At 41.5% G+C, this 19,160-nt stretch overlaps 1 protein-coding gene across 7 annotated transcripts in view; it reads right to left on the bottom strand.

The window, feature by feature from the left end:
* LOC113219507 (zinc finger protein 106) overlaps positions 1-19,160 on the bottom strand; it is an 84,295-nt gene that overhangs the window by 46,176 nt on the left and 18,959 nt on the right. For 5 of the 7 annotated variants that reach the window (XR_002727331.1, XM_023195999.1, XM_026447911.1 and 2 more), the window contains exons 2-3: positions 13,578-13,663; positions 7,492-7,553 (exon numbers count right to left, since the gene is read on the bottom strand). Coding sequence is in view for 5 of the 7 variants with exons in the window: in XM_023195999.1 (XP_023051767.1) it covers positions 7,492-7,553; positions 13,578-13,631 (116 nt within the window). In the remaining 2 variants the exon portion in view is untranslated. Of the gene's footprint in view, positions 1-7,491; positions 7,554-13,577; positions 13,664-19,160 lie in introns of those variants that run through there. The other 2 variants (XM_031935013.1, XM_026447913.1) reach the window with 2 other exon arrangements.

Raw genomic sequence — 19,160 nt, 5'->3', positions numbered from 1 at the left:
TGAACCTGGGAGGCGGAGGTTGTATGAGCCAAGATCGCACCACTGCACTCCAGCCTGGGCAACAGAGTGAGACTCCATATCAAAAAAAAAAAAAAAAGAGAAAAAAGAATAATCCTCAACTTTCTCCAGTTTACCAGGGATACTGATACTTTTCTCTCAAGCAATTAAATTGATGGTAGCTCATTCCAACTGAACGTTAATAACAAGCTGTTTCTCAAAGCAACACACAAAGAAGTTAATTATATAAATCTATCACAAATGGGCAGCATGAGAACAGTCTGAGGACTGTAACAAACCTACAATATCTCCTTTACACTATAAACATTCCAATCAACTCAATTTTCCAGTTAGACAATCTTTTTGTTGGCCGGGTGCAGTGGCTGAAGCCTGTAATCCCAGCACATTGGGAGGCTGAGGTGGGTGGATCACGAGGTCAGGAGTTCGAGACCAGCTTGGCCAATACGGTGAAACCCCACCTCTACTTAAAATACAAAAATCAGCCGGGCACGGTGGTGCGCACCTGTAATCCCAGCTACTCAGGAGGCTGAGGCAGGAGAATCGCTTGAACCTGGGAGGTGGAGGCTGCAGTGAGCCGAGATCGTGCCACTGCACTCCAACCTGGGTAACAGAGTGAGACTTGGTCTCAAAAAAAAGAAAAAGAAAAAAAAAAAATATTTTTGCCTTAAAACTCTCTAAAACTACGGAAAATATCTTAGCCTACTTTTCTCTCTAAAAACTCACAGAATGCTAAACTGAATACTGCAGTACCAGGGACATCTTTCAACTAGGGACTTTAGTATAATCCCCAAAAGGTATTTTAAAATAAAATTCCTGATTTTATCCTTACTTCTAAAATGCAGAGAATTTGTCTAATGCTCAAACTATCTATCAAAACCCCTCACTCTTAAAAGACACAACTAGAAAGCAATACTGACATTCCAAAATATTAAGGAATGTTGCATAAAGTAGGCAGAACTTAACTGTTAAAAATAAACATCCATAATAATAAACCCACACACCCTGCAACCCCCAAAGCACAAACATATGTTGGATTCTTAACAGTGGAACATTTTCAAACCATTTTGCAATCCTAGTGAGAAAGAATATAACCATAGTTCCAACATTATTTGACAATGAACAAATCAGAGACCCTGCCCAGAAGGGCACAGGCAGTAAGTGCAGTATAAAAGTTAACACTAGCCGGGTACTTACGCCTGTAATCCCAGCACTTTGGGAGGCTGAGGTGGGCAGATCACCTGAGGTCAGGAGTTCAAGACCAGCCTGACCAACATGGAGAAACCCCGTCTCTACTAAAAATACAAAATTAGTCAGGTGTGGTGGCACACGCCTGTCATCCCAGCTACTTGGGAGGCTGAGGCGGGAGAATCGCTTGAATCCAGGAGATGGAAGTTGTGGGGAGCAGAGGTTGCACCATTGCACTCCAGTCTGGGCAACAAGAGCAAAACTCCATCTCAAAAAAAAGTTAATACTAAAAATGATTTTTCAAAAAACCAAATCCCTAACATTTTCCTGTAAATAAAATCCAATTTAAAATAGAAACTCTGCAAGAAACTTCAAAAAAAAAAAAAAACTTTATAAGAAACTTCAAAAAGTATAAAGAGGTAATATGGTGACCTCCACACACATCTGTGTTTTCAGAAGATGCGGTCAGACCACCCTGTTCTTTCTCTATGTGACCATATCTTCTGAAAATTCAAGTGTGTATGGAGTAAGCATATTTACCTCTGTTCTCTACACAACAGGTATTCATGCTTCAACATACAGTGTTTGGGAAACCACTTTTTAAAAACCTAATAGCAAATTAAATAATATTTTAATGATGCTACTTGACATTTATTAATAATCAGTTAAAATCCTACACTGTGTGAATAAATAAAATAATTACGGGGGAAATGTACACCTTTGCTCCTTGGCTAGCAAAGGCAATAATTTTCCTTAGGGCATTTAAAGGAGGGCCTAAATTAGCTTCATCCTGTTACCACACAATTTCCTCTCATGTGCGAAATGCAAAGTCTTAAGATACTCTTTCCATACGCTTTTCTTTATTAAGCTTGCTCTAACTACCCGACAACAGCTGCTGAATAAATAAAGGTTGTGCCTTTTTAATAGTCTCTATCTGGAGATGCTACTTACGGCCCACGCATTTGAAGAAGTATATTAGGAAAAAACAGGGAAATATTTCACATGTCCACAGCTGTGAACCAAATAAGACCAGTTACTTTTTGCTTATTCAAGCTTGCATGCAAAGCCTAAACAACACGTACTTTGCAATTCTTAACCAGATCACAACCAAAAACTGTAGACACAACTACACAGAGCAAAAGAAAGTCTCAGTGTTAGAAACTCAGTAGTTAAAAATGAAATCCAGAGGAAATAATCACAAACTCAGGATAACAGGGTAAAGAAATAATGACTGATAATTATTTGTCCCTATGGTACAAGCTGGTGAAGACCATCCTTACAGTAAAAGCTCTAAGCCAGTAAACAATTTTTGAGATCTTATGGGATTTCCTATAATTTTGTAAGCTGTTTTTTCTTGCTACCTGTTTGTCTTCTCCCTTATATGTAACATAATTTGTTACAGGTCAGGAACACTATATCCAATATGTGAGTAACTAAGTACTAAAGGCTATCCTCTAAAGAAAATGAGTTAGGGTGCGAAACCTGACATTCCTATTGGCAGCTCAGGGAGGCTTTTAGTGCCTTTTTCCTAATTATTTTACTGTGATCCAAATAATTAAAAATGGTAGATAAAATCTCCATGGCACAGTGTAGTTGCATGGGTGGAAAAGAACACACTACAGAACAAAACATAAATGACAATGTGATTCATTATGTTAATATCACAAAACAAAATGTGTATCTATAAATATAAGTGTATAGGCCGGGCGTGGTGGCTCACGCCTGTAATCCCAGCACTTTGGGAGGCTGAGGCAGGTGAATCACCTGAGGTCAGGAGTTCGAGACCAGCCTGGTCAACATGGCGAAACCCGGTTTCTACTGAAAATACAAAAAATTAGCTGGGCGCGGTTGCGCACACCTATAATCCCAGCTACTTGGGAGGCTGAGGCAGGAGAATCGCTTGAACCCAGGAGGCGTAGGTTGCGGTGGGCCAAGATCGCACCACTGCACTCCAGCTTGGGCTATAAGTGTGAAACTCCGTATCAATCAATAAATAAATAAGTATGTAAATACACAGAAAGAGATCTGGGTAGGATATACACCAACCACTGAGTCTCCCCTAAGAGAGAAACAGGATTTAGAGGGGAAAGGGCAGTGGGGTGGGGAGAAGACTTTTACTTTTTAAAAAACTTTTTATGATTCTGCATTGATTATAAACATGAGTCTTATGTGACCAAACTTGGTTTTGTTTTGAGACAGGGTCTCACTGTCGCCCAGGCTGGAGTGCAGTGACACGATCATAGCTCACTGCAGCCTTTAACTCCTAGGCTCTAGGGATCCTCCTGCCTCAGCATCTTTACGTAGCTGGACTACAGGTGCAACCCACCACACCTGGCTATTTATAGATTGATTGATTGATTGACTGATTGATTTTTGGGTAGAGACGGGGTCCCACTATGTTGCCCAGGTTGGTCTCGAACTCCTGGGCTCAAGTGATCCTCCTGTCTTAGCCTCCCAAGGTGCTGGGATTATAGGCACGAGCACTGTGGCCAGCCCAAACTTTTTAAAACGTTTAAAATGGCTGATTAGTGATGTCTGAAATAAATGAGTCATTAATCTTTGAATGCAATGGGCTTCTCTCCTACAGACTAGATTTACTGACCTTGTTTGTTTTGTTTAACGATGTAGTGCAGTTGGGTCGGGTGGCAGGTAAGTAACCCTTAATGAACTCTAGAGGGAAGTCTGTTGAAAATGGGATTTTAGGCCGGGCGCGGTGGCTCACGCCTGTAATCCCAGCACTTTGGGAGGCCGAGGCGGGCGGATCACGAGGTCAGGAGATCGAGACCATCCTAGCTAACATGGTGAAACCCCGTCTCTACTAAAAAAAATACAAAAAAAATTAGCTGGGTGTGGTGGCGGGCGCCTGTAGTCCCAGCTACTCAGGAGGCTGAGGCAGGAGAATGGCGTGAACCCAGGAGGCGGAGCTTGCAGTGAGCCGAGATCGCGCCACTGCACTCCAGCCTGGGCGACAGAGCGAGACTCCGTCTCAAAAAAAAAAAAAAAAAAAGAAAAAAGAAAAAGAAAAAGAAAATGGGATTAATCAAAAGTTGACTGTATTTCATAGACTTTGAATGTTAATGAGGTAGAGATCATACATATTCAAGGTATTATGATAAGGGCTTCTGGCCATGCAGAGTGGCTCATGCCTGTCTTTCCACCAATTTGGAAGGCAGAGGCAGGAGGATCAGCTAGAGCCCAGGAATTCAAGACCACCCTGAGCAACAGAGTGGAACCCTGTCTTTACAAAAAATAAAAGCCAAATAAAAGACAGAATGGAGCTTGGTGGTTTCTGGTGCAGGAACTGAGAGACCCTTTGGTGTTCTACCTGGAGGCATGGCTGGCAGACGAGCTCTCTGGCCCGGACAGAGCCATGATTCCAGAAATGGAGTGCATGAGCCAGGCCCTGATGACAGTGGACATAGTGGGCTCTGGGAACCTAGTCGAAATCACCGTATTTGGACGGCCCAGTGTATAGAATCGGGTGAAGAGCATGCTCCTGTGCCTGGCATGGTTTCACTGAGAACATCGTGCCCGAGCTGAGAAGATGAAACACCTTGAGAAGAACTTGAAGGCCCATGCATCAGACCCCCACTCTCCCCAGGATCCTGTTGCTTAAGACAACATAGTTACTGTCGGGAACATCTTAAGAACTTTCCACCTTTTTCTGCTAAAGTTGAAGAGAAGCAAGTATAGCATTCCTAAATCCCTGCATTCCTTTTTCCTGTGTCTTGATAGAATGTGGTTTATTTTGTCGCAAGAGTGAGCTTGAACTATTCTAATAAAGAAATGGCTTTTTTGCCAATGGCATTAAGATCTTCACACACTTATAATAAAGCAAATTTATAAAAAAAAAGACAGAATGGAACCCTGTCTTTACGAAAAATAAAAGCCAAAACTAAAAGCCAAAAGGGTGTGGTGGCACACACCTGTAGTCCCAGCCACACAGTAAGCTAAGATGGGAGGATTGTTTGAGCCCAGAAGTTCGAGGTTGCAGGGAGCTGTGATTGTGCTACGGCACCCCAGTCTGGTGATAGAGTGAGAGACCCTGTCTCAAAAAAGTATATATTAAAAATAATAAGGGCTCCCTATACTAAATTTGAGTGAGTCTCCTTTATATTGCTGCTAAGACCTAACCTTCACAGAGTAAGAGACTGGGGGCAGGGAAAAATTCCACTAATAGGCTAAAGAGATGCTGAAAGTTTAATAACACATTAATTTGCCCACAGAATCTTAAACTGTGGGTCATAAAAAAATAAATTTCAAATGACCTAGGTTGACATCCTGATCAAAATTTGTAACTACTGGCCGGGCACAGTGGCTCACGCCTGTAATCCCAACACTTTGGGAGGCCGAGGCGGGTGGATCACAAGGTCAGGAGTTCGAGACCAGCCTGACCAACATGGTGAAACCCTGTCTCTACAAGAAAAAAAAAAAAAAAGTACAAAAATTAGCCATGCGTGGTGGCACGCACCTGTAATCCCAGCTACTCAGGAGGGTGGAGAGTTGCTTGAATCCAGGAGGCGGAGGCTGCAGTGAGCGGAGATGGCGCCACTGCACTCCAGCCTGGGAGACAGAGCGAGACTCCATCTCAAAGAAAAAAAAAAAAAACAAAAAAACTTTTAACTTTTTAACTTTTATTCATGGGATAAGATATAATTCCTATTTCCTAGGTTCCCAATGTTTCTACATCTATCCCGTTTCCAAACTTCAAATTGACAGAAGTCAAATACATCAAAAAAGAAATCACAAATAGACAAAAGACATGGAATATACACACATGCTACTTTTTTTTTTTGAGACAGGTTCTGACTCTGTCACCAGGCTGGAGTGTGGTGGTGTGATCTTGGCTAACCGCAACCTCCAACTCCCAGGCTCAAGTATCTTCTCACCTCAGGCTGATGAGTAGCTGGCACTACGGGCACACACCACTATGCCCAGCTAATTTTGGAGTTTTTTGTGGGGTAGGGCATAGAGACAGGTGATATGGTTGGTCTCACCTTGAATTGCAATAATCCTCACATGTCAAGGGTAGGGCCAGGTGGAGATAACTGAATCATAGGGGCAGTTTCCCATACTGTTCTCATACTAGTGAATAAGCCTCAGGAGATCCGATGGTTTTATAAATGGGAATTCCCCTGCACAAGCTCTCTTGCCTGCTGCCATGTAAGACATAACTCTGCTCCTCATTCACCTTCCGCCATGACCGTGAGGCCTCCCCAGCCGCGTGGAACTGTGAGTCAATTAAACCTCCCTCCTTTATAAATTACCCAGTCTCGGGTTTGTCTTTATTAGCAGCATGAGAATAGACTAATACAATGGGGTTTCCCCATGTTGTCCAGGTTGGTCTTGAACTCCTGGGCTCAAGCAATCTGCCTGGCTCAGTTTTCCAAAATGCTGGGATTACAGGCATGAGCCACTGCACCCGGCCTACATTTCATTTTTTAAAGGTGTCTACTTTTAGATTTCCTTTCCTTAAACATCTCAAGCTTTAAATCACAGAAGAGCACTCTTCTTCGTTATTTATTTATTTATTTTGAGACAGGGTCTCACTGTGTCACCCAGGCAGGAGGGCAGTGGCGCAATCACTGTAGCCCGGACCTACCTAAGCTCAAGTGATCCTCTGAACCTAAGCCTCCCAAATAGCTGGGACCACAGGCTATTAGCTGCCACACCCACCTAATTTCTTTATTTGTAGAGACAAGGTCTTGCACTATGTTGCCCAGGCTGGTCTCAAACTCCTGGGTTGAAGTAATCCTTCCACCCTGGGCTCCCAAAGTGTTGGAATTACAGGCATGAGCCACTGCACCTGGCCAGCATTCTTAAATACACTTAAGGTTTATATTTCAATTTTGTTTATACCAATGAGATGAGTGCTATCTAGCAGACTTTGGATGTCTCAGATAATTTCAGCAATACTAAATGTTTATGGCATGCAGTAATGTGTAACACTGCTGAAGTAAAAATACAAAATGTCCTAGTTGTAAGGCTAGCACGTAGGAATGACAAAGCTTACTAATGAGAGCGTTAGCTCATCCCAACTCACCTTCGTTGTAATCTACTTGATAGGGCTGCTGCAAATTCACATATTTGAGATGCCCAAAGGTATCAGAGTTCATCTTCTTTTGAATGCCAAAAATCTACTATACTTTGTGTTAATTCGAAAAGATTGTTCTACACCACAAGACAACATTTGCTTATGATGGATTACTGCAAAACAAACTGACAGGCACCATCAGCACTCAGATCCACCCACATTCACAAATTTACAGAAGAGAGCCGTTCCCATACCTGCCCTTCAGGTTCTCAAGTTCCCTGTGATGCAACATGCTCCGCATGTGTTCGTCCATCTCCTTCAAAATTAAAGAAAGTAGATTAAAACTAAGCAGGATTGCTTTGAAAAAACTCCTCTGTTCCTATTCAATCAAAAATTGAGGCTCAAACTCCTTATGTCAAAATATGTTTGTGGTTATTCTCAATTTAATACTGAAATCAGTTCCTTAATAATTGACTGTGTTTTTTAATATATTTCATGTTTCAATAAAAAGAATTCTTAAAAAGATATATTTAAGTGGCTTTCCAAAAAGATTAGAAAGTATTGTCTTTAGCAAGCAAAAGACTTACGAGTAAACTAAGTAGGTTAAATTCTATCCCATTATAAAGAATTTACTAAAGTTCATTTTAAAAAAACCTGTCAAACCACTCAACCTTTCAACTATTTGGCTTCTTTTATCCATAGTTTCTCAAGAGTAAGCTACAACTCTTACTTTACCCATGTCTTGGACAGGGCTAGCACAGAGTCATCAATAAGCATTTGTTGAATGAATATAGATAGATACATCAATTCTAGATAAGAGTTACAAATATAACAGAGCCTCTCTATGCTAGATAAGAAAGTTTTAAAAATATACCTTGAACATAGCAGCTTAATCATTCCTTTATCTTCACTGTCCACTCCCTCACTTCCCCAATGGATTTGTTTGGTTCCAATGAAAAGTTTGAACATTTATAGTAGATTCCCTCCTTTCCATCCTTAGAGGGAAGAAAATATGTGGGAAAGTCGCCACTTAAAAACATGCAAATGGCTAGGTGCGGTGGCTCACGCCTGTAATCCCAGCACTTTGAGACGCTGAGGTGGGCGGCTCACGAGGTCAGGAGATCAAGACCATCCTAGCCAACATGATGAAACCCCGTCTCTACTAAAAATACGAAAATTAGCCGGGCGTGGCGGCGTGTGCCTATAGTCCCAGCTACTCAGGAGGCTGAGGCAGGAGAATCACTCGAACCTGGGAGGCGGAAGCTGCAGTGAGTCAAGATTGTGCCATTGCACTCCAGCCTGGCAACAGAACAAGACTCTGTCTCAAAAAGAAAAAGAAAAAAACACACACACATGTGCACGTACACATGCACAAAACTCAAAAAGCTATAAATGTCTATCCCTTTGTCACTCTACAGTATATACAGCCAGAATGCCACAGAGAAAGGGTATTCACATCTATAATAATAAAGGGCTACTACACTTGTTGTGTTATTGCTATTTACTGCATCCTGTGTGAAGTCCCTCAAACAATTTCTCACTTGAACTGCAAAATACTACCGAAGAGGTATGATTAATTTCATGCTGAAGAATGCAGAGAAGTTAACTCATTCATTCACCAAATATTTATCAAGTTCTTATTATATGCCAAGAATAGAGCTAGGCATTAAAGGTTAAGTGTGAAAATATTCAGTTTAGGCTGGGCACAGTGGCTCATGCCTGTAATCCCAGCACTTTGGGAGGCTGAGGCAGGTGGATCATGAGGTCAGGAGTTTGAGACCAGCCTAACCAACATGGTGAAACCCCGTCTCTACTAAAAATACAAAAAAAAACCACACACACACACAACACTAGCTGGGCATGGTTGTGGGCGCCTGTAATCCCAGCTACTTGGAAGGCTGAGGCAGGAGAATCGCTTGAACCCGGGAAGGCGGAGGTTGCAGTAAGTGGAGATCATGCCACTGCACTCCAGCCTGGGCAACAAGAGTGAGACTCTGTCTCAAAAAACAAACAAACAAACAAAATATTCAGTCTTGCCCTCTCAGAGTCACAAATAATCAAGTGGTCAAAGTGGGATTCAAACCCAGGCAGATCTGACACCAAAGCTAATGCTTCAAACACCATGTCACATTGTAAGCATTGGGTGCATTGACATTTTTTCATTATATACAGGTCATTTGTCTCGCTCTGTTGCCCAGGTTGGAGAGTAGTGGCTCGATCTTGGCTCACCGCAACCTCTGCCTCCCAGGTTTCAAGAGATTCTCCTGCCTCAGCCTCCTGAGTAGCCTGGATTACAGGTATGCGTCACTACGCCCAGCTAATCCCAGCTAATTCTTTGTATTTTAAGTAGAGATGGGGTTTCACCATGTTGGCCAGGCTGGTCTCGAACTCCTGACCTCAGGTAATCTGCCCACCTCGGCCTTCCAAAGTTCTGGGATTACAGGCATGAGCCACTGTGCCCAGCCAAAACACTTCTTTTAAATGGCAATTTTACTGAAGATGACCATTGTTTCCTTCCTATCTCTACAGATGATTCATAAGGAGAGAGTAGCTTTACACATTACCTCTTCTAGCCACAACTGATTGGCCAGTAACTAAAATTAACACTTGCAGACTTGAAAACTAAGACAAGTTAGTGACAGAATAGAATGAAAAAAATCCATTAATATACACAACTTCGGTGGGGCATGGTGGCTCATGCCTGTAACCCCGACACTTTGGGAGACCGAGGTGGGTGGATCACCTGAGGTCAGCAGTTCTTGACCAGCCTGACCAACATGGTGAAACCCCGTCTCTACTAAAAATACAAAATTAGCTGGGTGTGGTGGCACATGCCTATACTCCCAGCTACTTAGGAGGCTGAAGCAGGAGAATCACTTGAACCCAAGAGGTAGAGGCTGCAGTGAGCCAAGGTCGTGCCATTGCACTCCAGCCTGGGCAACAAGAGCAAAAACACCATCTCAAAAAAAATATATATATATATATGTATATATATACATATATATATATGTATAGATATATATGAAGTCTTTATGCTTCCTGTTATTCAATTCTTCCTTGATTTAGATGCTTACCAATATGCCTAATCCCCTTTACTTGAGCTAAATTTAAGTGAGTTCTGTTCCTTACAACAAAACCATTCCTGACAAAACAGCATTCACTGAAATGGGTTTGTCTGATATAAAAACTGATTCTTCTTACTATAAAAATGTTATCACCCACTAATAGTTTTAATGTGACTTCTGATTTTTTTTTAAACACTTCACTAATCTTGTCCTAAATTTACATGCAAACCTTCTCCCATCCTGCTCCAAGGAATGAATGTAAACAGTGAGACAACCAAGCTTTCAAAAATCATTAGAAAAAATTCAGCCAGACATGGTGGCTCATACCTGGAAGCCCAGTACTCGGGAGGTTGAGGTGGAAGGATCACTTGAGCCTACGAGTTCAAGATCAGTGTGGGCAGTCTAGTAAGACCTCATCCCTCCCTACAAAAAATTTTTAATTAAAAAATAGCTGAATGTGGTGGCACACGCCTGTAGTCCAAGCTACTCAGGAGGCTGAGATGGGAGCATCACCTGAGCCTGGGACACAGAGGTTGCAGAGAGCTGAGATGGCTCCACTGCACTCCAGCAGTGGGTAAGACCCTGTCTCAAAACAAAACATAACAACAACAACAACAAAAATAATAAGAAGGGCCGGGCGCGGTGGCTCAAGCCTGTAATCCCAGCACTTTGGGAGGCCGAGGCGGGCGGATCACGAGGTCAGGAGATCGAGACCATCCTGGCTAACACGGTGAAACCCCGTCTCTACTAAAAAAATACAAAAAAACTAGCCGGGCGAGGTGGCGGCGTCTGTAGTCCCAGCTACTCGGGAGGCTGAGGCAGGAGAATGGCGTGAACCCGGGAGGCGGAGCTTGCAGTGAGCTGAGATCCGGCCACTGCACTCCAGCCTGGGCGACAGAGTGAGGCTCCGTCTCAAAAAAAAAAAACAAAAAAACAACAACAAAAAAAAAAATAATAATAAGAAAAAAGATCTACAGGCACAGGATTAAGGTAATAGCTCAAATGCATTCCTTCTTATGTATTAGGCTTCTATTTAGGCCTTGTATATTAATCAGTATTATATTTTTAAAGGCTGGGTTGGTTGGAGGGGAGGGGGGAACTCATGGTTAAACACATGTGGAAAACATTGAATAATACAAAAAATACGACCTGGTGTACTGGCTCACACTTGAGGCCAGGAATTCAAGACCAGCTGGGCAACATAGTGAGACTCCATCTCTATGATATACATATATTTAACTCCGGGGCTTCTCAGTCTTTTATCTGTCAATGGGCCTCAGGATACTCAGGGATATCTTACACAGCTTTTCCCCATACTCAAGTCACTTAGAACCTTTTCTCCTCCATAGTGTATTTGGAGAAACCAGAGTTACACTAGTCTGGGAAATTGGAGAAAAGCACAGCTTCAACACCAATTGTTCATAGTCCTATCTAAAAGTAAGTATCAGTTATCCCTTCCAACTAACCCATTTTGTTATTTTCTTAAATCATACTGCTCACTTAAAGCAGGCCATTCCCTTGCTTTAAAAAAATAAAGGGTGGGGGGATGGGCAAAAAAAAAACCAAAAAAAACTACAACCAGCTTTTCCTTTTTTTAAAAGAAAGAAAATAAATAAAAACTACAATCAGCTTTTCCCAGTGCAGGAGTAGACAATTCCAGCCCTTCATTTAACTTCATTATGATCATGGAAAAGTGTGAAGAGATAAAAGTATGTTTGAAACCAGAGTAGAAGAGCCAAAAAGATTTAAAATGGCAAAATCACAAAATCATGGTATCCCAAGATAGGACTGCTATTCCATGAAACTCTGATATCACGTCTCTGAGCAGCAGCCTGTCCATCTCACATCTTCGCCCTACCTCTGTCCAACCTGAAAGTAGTCATAAGGAATTCTGACTTATTGACAATTTGTGTCAACCTTCATCAAATTTTTAAAACTAGAAGAGCATTCTTTTATTTTTGTAAATAGTAGCAGGTATATTACATGATTTTTAAATCTCACTGATTTTTCCATCACTAACAGAAATCTAGACAGAAAAAAAAATAGAATCCACCCAAGTCTACTTGGTGGATCATAATCAACCCTTCAATCTGGCATCCAACACTGTTTATCAACTGTCTTCACTTAAATTACAAATTATAGTCCTGCTATTCCCAAGGCAAAACTGTTTGAATCAGATGAGCCTTCTTGCCAACTCCTAGAACCGTCATACTCTATTCCATTTGTCTCTGTACATGTTGTTCTCCTACCTAAAATATCTCTTCCTCATTTCTCTTAAATCATCATTACTCTACTCGTTTTTCTAAGTTTCCCACTTCCACTCACACTTCCCTGGCTAACCTAGCCCATGATCCTCCCAGTTCTCTGAATTTCCAATGACAATCAAAAGCATCTTAAAAGCAAAGAGAATAAATTCCTCAGTATTTAAACTAGCAGCACTACTCTGAAAGCAAATGATAAAGGCAGGCAAAGGCAAAAAGTGACACAAATTGCAGCCAATTTTAGGTCCTAAAAAGATGTTTTGGCCGGGCACGGTGGCTCATGCCTGTAATCCTAGCACTTTGGGAGGCCCGAGGTAGGTAAGTGACCTGCGGTCAGGAGTTCAAGACCAGCCTGGACGACATGGTGAAACCCCGTCTCTACTAAAAATACAAAAGACAGTCATGCCCGGCAGCACAATCCCAGTTACTTGAGAGGCTGAGGCAGGAGAATCACTTGAACCTGGGAGGCAGAGGTTGCAGTGAGCTGAGATTGTGCCACTGCACTATAGCCTGGGCAACAGAGTAAGACTCCATTTCAAAAAAAAAAAAAGTTTTTATTTGAGCAACATCCCCACCTTGTGGACATCTAGGATATTGTTAACACTATTTCTGCTGTGCTGCACTTCCCACAAACATAGGCATAAACAGAATGTAGGTACATATAACAAATGCTATATATCCTTAGCTAATCAACAAGTACATGATTTCAAAATTGCAGAAAGCAGTATAACTTCAAATAACCTTGGAATTTTAAGGTATCTTCCCTATAACTGGTTACTAAATTTTCCTGGGTCATCTAGTTTTGAATACCCTCAAATTCTGGATGGACAGAAGTTTAATAATACAGGTACTGGCTTTAGGAGGCAGTAACGAGAAAGAAACCAGCGGAATGGAGACTATGGTTTAGGAAAGAAGTATAAATAAGACATTGTCAAGCTTTTCCCATCGATTAATAACATATGTCTCTTTAAAAACTAGTCATAAAGCCTCAGATTCTCCCTCTTCCATTATTACCTTTTTTGAGCTGTAGACAATGTGGCACAATATGCATTTTTGTTCTCGTACCATAGTGATCAGATCTGAAGCACTCAACGTCACACCTGCAATGAGGAAGTAACATTTAGTAACTTTTTCTCCTCAGATACTTTCTTGCATTCATCTTCACATAGCCAAAATTACAAGTCTTGTCTTCCTCACCTCCACGTTGCTCCTCCCCCAGTCTTCCCGTTTCCAGGTGCACAGGGTAAACATTTTGGGAGCCATCCTTGATCCTTCTTTTTTACCCCATATCCACCCTCATTAGAAAACTGTCAGTCCTACCTTGATATATAGCCAAATTCTGACCACTTCTCACCACCCAGCACACCTTCATCCCACATGGCATTACTCTACTACTGAAATGACTCCTTCCTTCTGCTCTTGTCCTCTCACAGCTAATTCTCAAAACAGTGTTTTGAGAGTAGCCAAAGATTCTTAGAAGAACATTCTTTTAAAGTTTAATTCAGAACGGCCGGGTGCAGCGGCTCACACCTGTAATCCCAGCACTTTGGGAGGTCGAAGCGGGCAGATCACGAGGTCAGGAGTTAGAGACCAGCCTGGCCAACACGGTGAAACCCCGTCTCTACTAAAAATACATAAATTAGCTGGGCGTGGTGGCAGGCGCCTGTAATACCAGCTACCCAGGAGGCTAAGGCAGAATTGCTTGAACCCGGGAGCGGAGGCTGCAGTGAGCCGAGATTGCACCACTGCACTCCAGCCTGGGCGACAGAGCAAGACTCCGTCTGAAAAAAAAAAAAGGTTTAAGTTAGAACATATACAGGTTGAACATTCCAAATCTAAAAATCTGAAATGATCCAAAACCAGAAACTGTTTGGGTGTCAACAAGATGCTCAAAGGAAATGCCCATTGGAGCATTTTAGATTTGGAATGTTCCGATTTGGGATGTTCAGCCAGTAAGTATGCAAATATTCCAAGATCCGGAAAAATCTGAAATCCACAACACTTTTGGTCCCAAGTATGTCGGATAAAGGAACTCAACCTGCATGTAATTCCTCTGCTCAGAATTTTCCAACGGCGTCCATCTCACTCACAGAAAACTTAGTCTTTGCAAAAAAGAAGAAAAAAAACCTAGTCTTTGCCATGGCTACAAAATCTGTTTCTCTCTTCCTCTCTGAATCATTTGCACGCCCTACCGTTCTTCCTCTATCATTCTAGTGCACTCGCATTGCCCTCGTTGCTATTCTTTGACCACATCACAGATCCTCCCACCTTAGCACCTCCACATTTCCTGTTCTCTGCCTGGAATATTCTTCCTTAAAAAGTCCTTATGGCTCCCGTGGCTCATTGATTTCCATCAGGTATCTAAAATATTGCCTATGTGAGAGCCCCTGCCTGACCTTCTACGTAACGTTGCACTTTCTGACACCCCACCTCTCCACATAGTTCCAGTTTCTCTATTCCCCTATTAACCTGCTCAATTTTTTTATAGCATTATGGGAGATCATGTTTCCATAGAAGACCTCAACAATATCTGCTACCCCATGTGCTCTTTTGCAATGTGATCTTGCCCCCATCCATGAAAAGGTGGATGGAGTCTGTTTCCCCCCCGCTGTGAACTATTTTGATCAACAAAATGTGGCAGAAGTGATGCTGTATAACTTATGAGGCTGGGCTTTCAGAAATCTGTACCTTCTGCCTCTGCCCACTTGTTATGCTCCCTCTTGAAAGCCAGCCACCGTGCTGTGAGAAGCCAAAGCTACAGGGAAAGGCCAGGTTAAAAAAGAACTGAGGCCCCCACTGAGCACCCAGACAACAACCAGGACCAACTGACAGCCAGAAGCGTGAACCATCTTGGGGGCTCCAGGTCCAGCCACCAATGAGAGACCCCCAAGTGAGACCAATACATAAACCATCCAGATAAGCCCTTTTCAACCCACAGAATTGTGAGACACAATACAATAGTTCTTTTCAGCCAGTAAATTTTAGAATAGTTTATGAACAAGCAATATCTGGAACATGTATTTTTTACTACCTGACATAGTATGTGTTATTCTCTGTCTCTGCCAATTAAAATTTAAATTCCATGAGAAAAAGGACTTTGTACAGTTTGTTCACTAGTATAGTTCTGTCTAGCACTTAGAACAGTATATGACATACCATAAGCAATTCAAAAGTATTTGTTAATTATTCCAAATGGAACTATCCATCTTGGGTTATAACATGTGAATTAAGTAACTGAGCTGAGTAAATACTGGGGTTTGAGGCCAGGCACAGTGGCTCACACCTGTAATGCCAGCACTTTGGGAGGCTGAGGTCGTAGGATCACTTGAGGCCAGGAGTTCAACACCAGTCTGGGCAACATAGTATCTCCACAAAAAATGAAAGAATTAGCGGGTACTGTGGCTCATGCCTGTAATTCCAGCTACTTGGGAGGCACAGCAAGGAGGATTCCTTGAGCCCAGGAGTTTGAGGTTATAATGAGCTATGATTGTGCCACTGTACTTCACCCTGGGCAAGAGTGAGGCTCCAAAAAAAAAAAAAAAAAAAAAAAAAAAAGCAAGAAAAAAGAAAATACCAGGGGTTTAGATTAAGACTCAACAATGGTTGACTCTTTCATAATCCTCTAGCACTAGCACACTTTCCTCGAGTCCCTGCTAGAGATGCTCTATATGAAATTTTAAATCTACTCCCCAAGCAGCATTGCTCCTTCCTCTACAGAATAACATCAGGCCCTAATAGACAGATCTGCTTCCTCACCTGAGGTACATTCCTTAGGAGATTTTAAAACTGTGACATAATGAGGTTACAAACTACCACAGTTTAATCTGTAACTCCTAGATAATATGGCAGAAGGATCAATGAAAGAGGCCTAAGGTTCTCCACTCCTCTGATTACTCAGCAGTTTTCTTGCCATGCAACCTACTTCATAATATTACTGAATTCCTAAATAATTTTATTCAATAATAAAGTTCAGGCCGGGCATGGTGGCTCATCCCTATAATATCCCAGGACTTTGGGAGGCTGAGGTGGGTGAATAACTTGATGTCAGGAGTTCAAGACCAGCCTGGCCAACATAGTGAAACCCGGTATCTATTAAAAATACAAAAATTAGCTGGGTGTGGTGGCATGTGCCTGTAATCCCAGCTACTCCGGAGGCTGAGGCAGGAGAATTGCTTGAACCCAGGAGGCAGAGGTTGTAGTGAGCCGAGATGATGCCCCTGCACTCCTGCCTAAGTGACACAGCGAGACTCTGTCTCAAAAAATAAAAATAAAAAATAAAATTCAAAATGCTAGAGTAAGATTATGGGGTAAAAATATGGACATTTAAGAAAGTTGAATGTCAATTAGCTACCAAAACAAAGAAATATACCTTTGTGGATAGTACAGTATTATACTTTCCATATTACTAATAATCTCTTAAATCTCAGAAATGTTAAGTGCTATAGTATACTTCTAACTGCTTTATAATGTAACATTTACTTCAACTTTAATTACTACTTACATGTGTTATTTTGTTACTTCATTCAACAAACATTTATTGAGCACTAAGCACACTATTCTAAGGGTTGGAGAAATTGGTGAAGATACATCCAGAAATGTTTTAAGTTGTGCTTCCAGTTATCAATCACTAAAGCAAAACAGGAACAAGAAACTTAGAAGCAATGAAGTCAGTGAAACAGTATGACTCTCTGGTAGAAATGATAGCAGTTACTGTGGAGGTTTCACATATTTACTTGGTTGAAAACCAAGCACTAAAATACAAACTGTGCTTTTATTTGACAAAGCCAACAACATCAACCCCTAGTAAATGGATAAAGAAAAAAAGCCATACAGTATAATAGAAATACTCTATATCAACCTTTTAACCAAAGTCTCCCTCTTTTTAGTTAATTTTTCCTTTCACAAGCTCATTTCTAATCTGCATATATTAAGAATACTCATTTTCATTTTCTTAAAAAAATCAAAATGTAACTGCCAGCAAAGTATTCAATCGATAAGAAAGACTTAGTATTTAAACCCTGAAGTGACAAGATTCCAGGCAAAGTAACTTTAGTTTGTATATTCTTAAATTGGGTAAACATATAAATTCCATTAAGCTTTCTGAAATACTGTAATTAGCCCAGCCTTCTAGATGGGAACCATTGCTCTTTTTAAAGGCCTTGACAAAGACTAGAAGCCACGGAAATACAAATCATCCAACTCTGTGATCTCAACCAAGGTGACTGAGAAGTGACAAACTACAAGTAAGGAAGGAATTCAAACCTACTGTTATCCTCACTTTAGCCATCTTACATTTTCCCCTATGTCAATTAAATATAACCTTCATGAAATTTTTCAACTCTTCTCTAAATAACTGAGAAAGAGCTGTGATATTTTAAATGTAATAACCTAAAAACCCTATCAAAGGTATTTTTTCTCAACATTCTAATTAATATTGTCAACAAAATTACCATCCTCCCTAGGCAAAACCATACCATGTCTAGTTCTTTTCTTTTAGACTCTCATACTTAGTCACAAAGGCACTCACCCCCAGGCAAGGAAATGGACAGGGTAGATCACAGCCTGATTCTTTAACTCAGAATTATAACTAGTGTCAGTTTCCAATTCCTTACCCTATTCTGGAACTTGGCAAGCATTCTGCCCTAGAGGAAAAAATAACCCAGAAAGAAGCTGGGATAACACAGACCCTAACAACTTAATAAAACTACTAGCAAAAGTTATCATCTAACAAAGTAAGTTATAAGTTCAAGACAGCGTGTACAAAGACTGCCTCTTTTGGGTTTTTTTTTTTTTTTTTTTTTTTTTTTAAAGATGGAGTCTCGCTCTGTCACCCAGGCTGGAGTGCAGTGGTGCGATCTTGGCTCACCACAACCTCTGCCACCTCGGTTCAAGCGATTCTCCTGTCTCAGTCTTGCAAGCAGCTGGCATTACAGGCATGCACCACCACGTCTGGCTAATTTTGTTGTTGTTTTTTAGTAGAGATGGGGTTTCACCACACCAGGCTGGTCTCAAACTCCTGACCTCCCTCAGGTGATCCGCCCACCTCAGCCTCCTAAAGTACTAGGATTACAGGTGTGAGCCACCACACCCAGCACAAAGACTGTTTTAAAAGTGTAACCAGATAGCTTGTTGCATTTACTTAATAGTTGAAAGTTTGTATTCTTGTATTTAACAGTGTCATTTATATATACTTTTTCCCCCAAAGGTTCACACCATAATTTAAAATTCTGTGACATGAATCATAAGCACTGCAAGCTAATGAATGAGCCTAGATGAATGATCACTATTCTTCTCAAAGAGTTTTGTTGTTCTCCATTCATCTCATTGTTTGTGTTTGAGACAGAGTCTCACTCTTGTGATCCAGGCTGGAGTGCAATGGCATGATCTCGGCTCACTGCAACCTCCACCTCCCGGGTTCAAGCGATTCTCCTGCCTCAGCCTCCCAAGTAGCTGGGATTGCAGGCTCCTGCCACCACGCCTGGCTAATTTTTTTATTTTTAGTAGAGATGGGATTTCACCATGCTGGCCAGGCTGATCAAGAACTCCTGACCTCGTGATCCACCTGCCTTGGCCTCCCAAAGTGCTGGGATTATAGGA

Source organism: Piliocolobus tephrosceles, unplaced genomic scaffold (assembly GCF_002776525.5).
Source record: "Piliocolobus tephrosceles isolate RC106 unplaced genomic scaffold, ASM277652v3 unscaffolded_110, whole genome shotgun sequence".
Lineage (NCBI taxonomy): Eukaryota > Metazoa > Chordata > Mammalia > Primates > Cercopithecidae > Piliocolobus > Piliocolobus tephrosceles.
The sequence above is the reverse complement of the archived record's forward strand: the minus strand, read 5'-3'. Positions and strand labels throughout refer to the sequence as shown.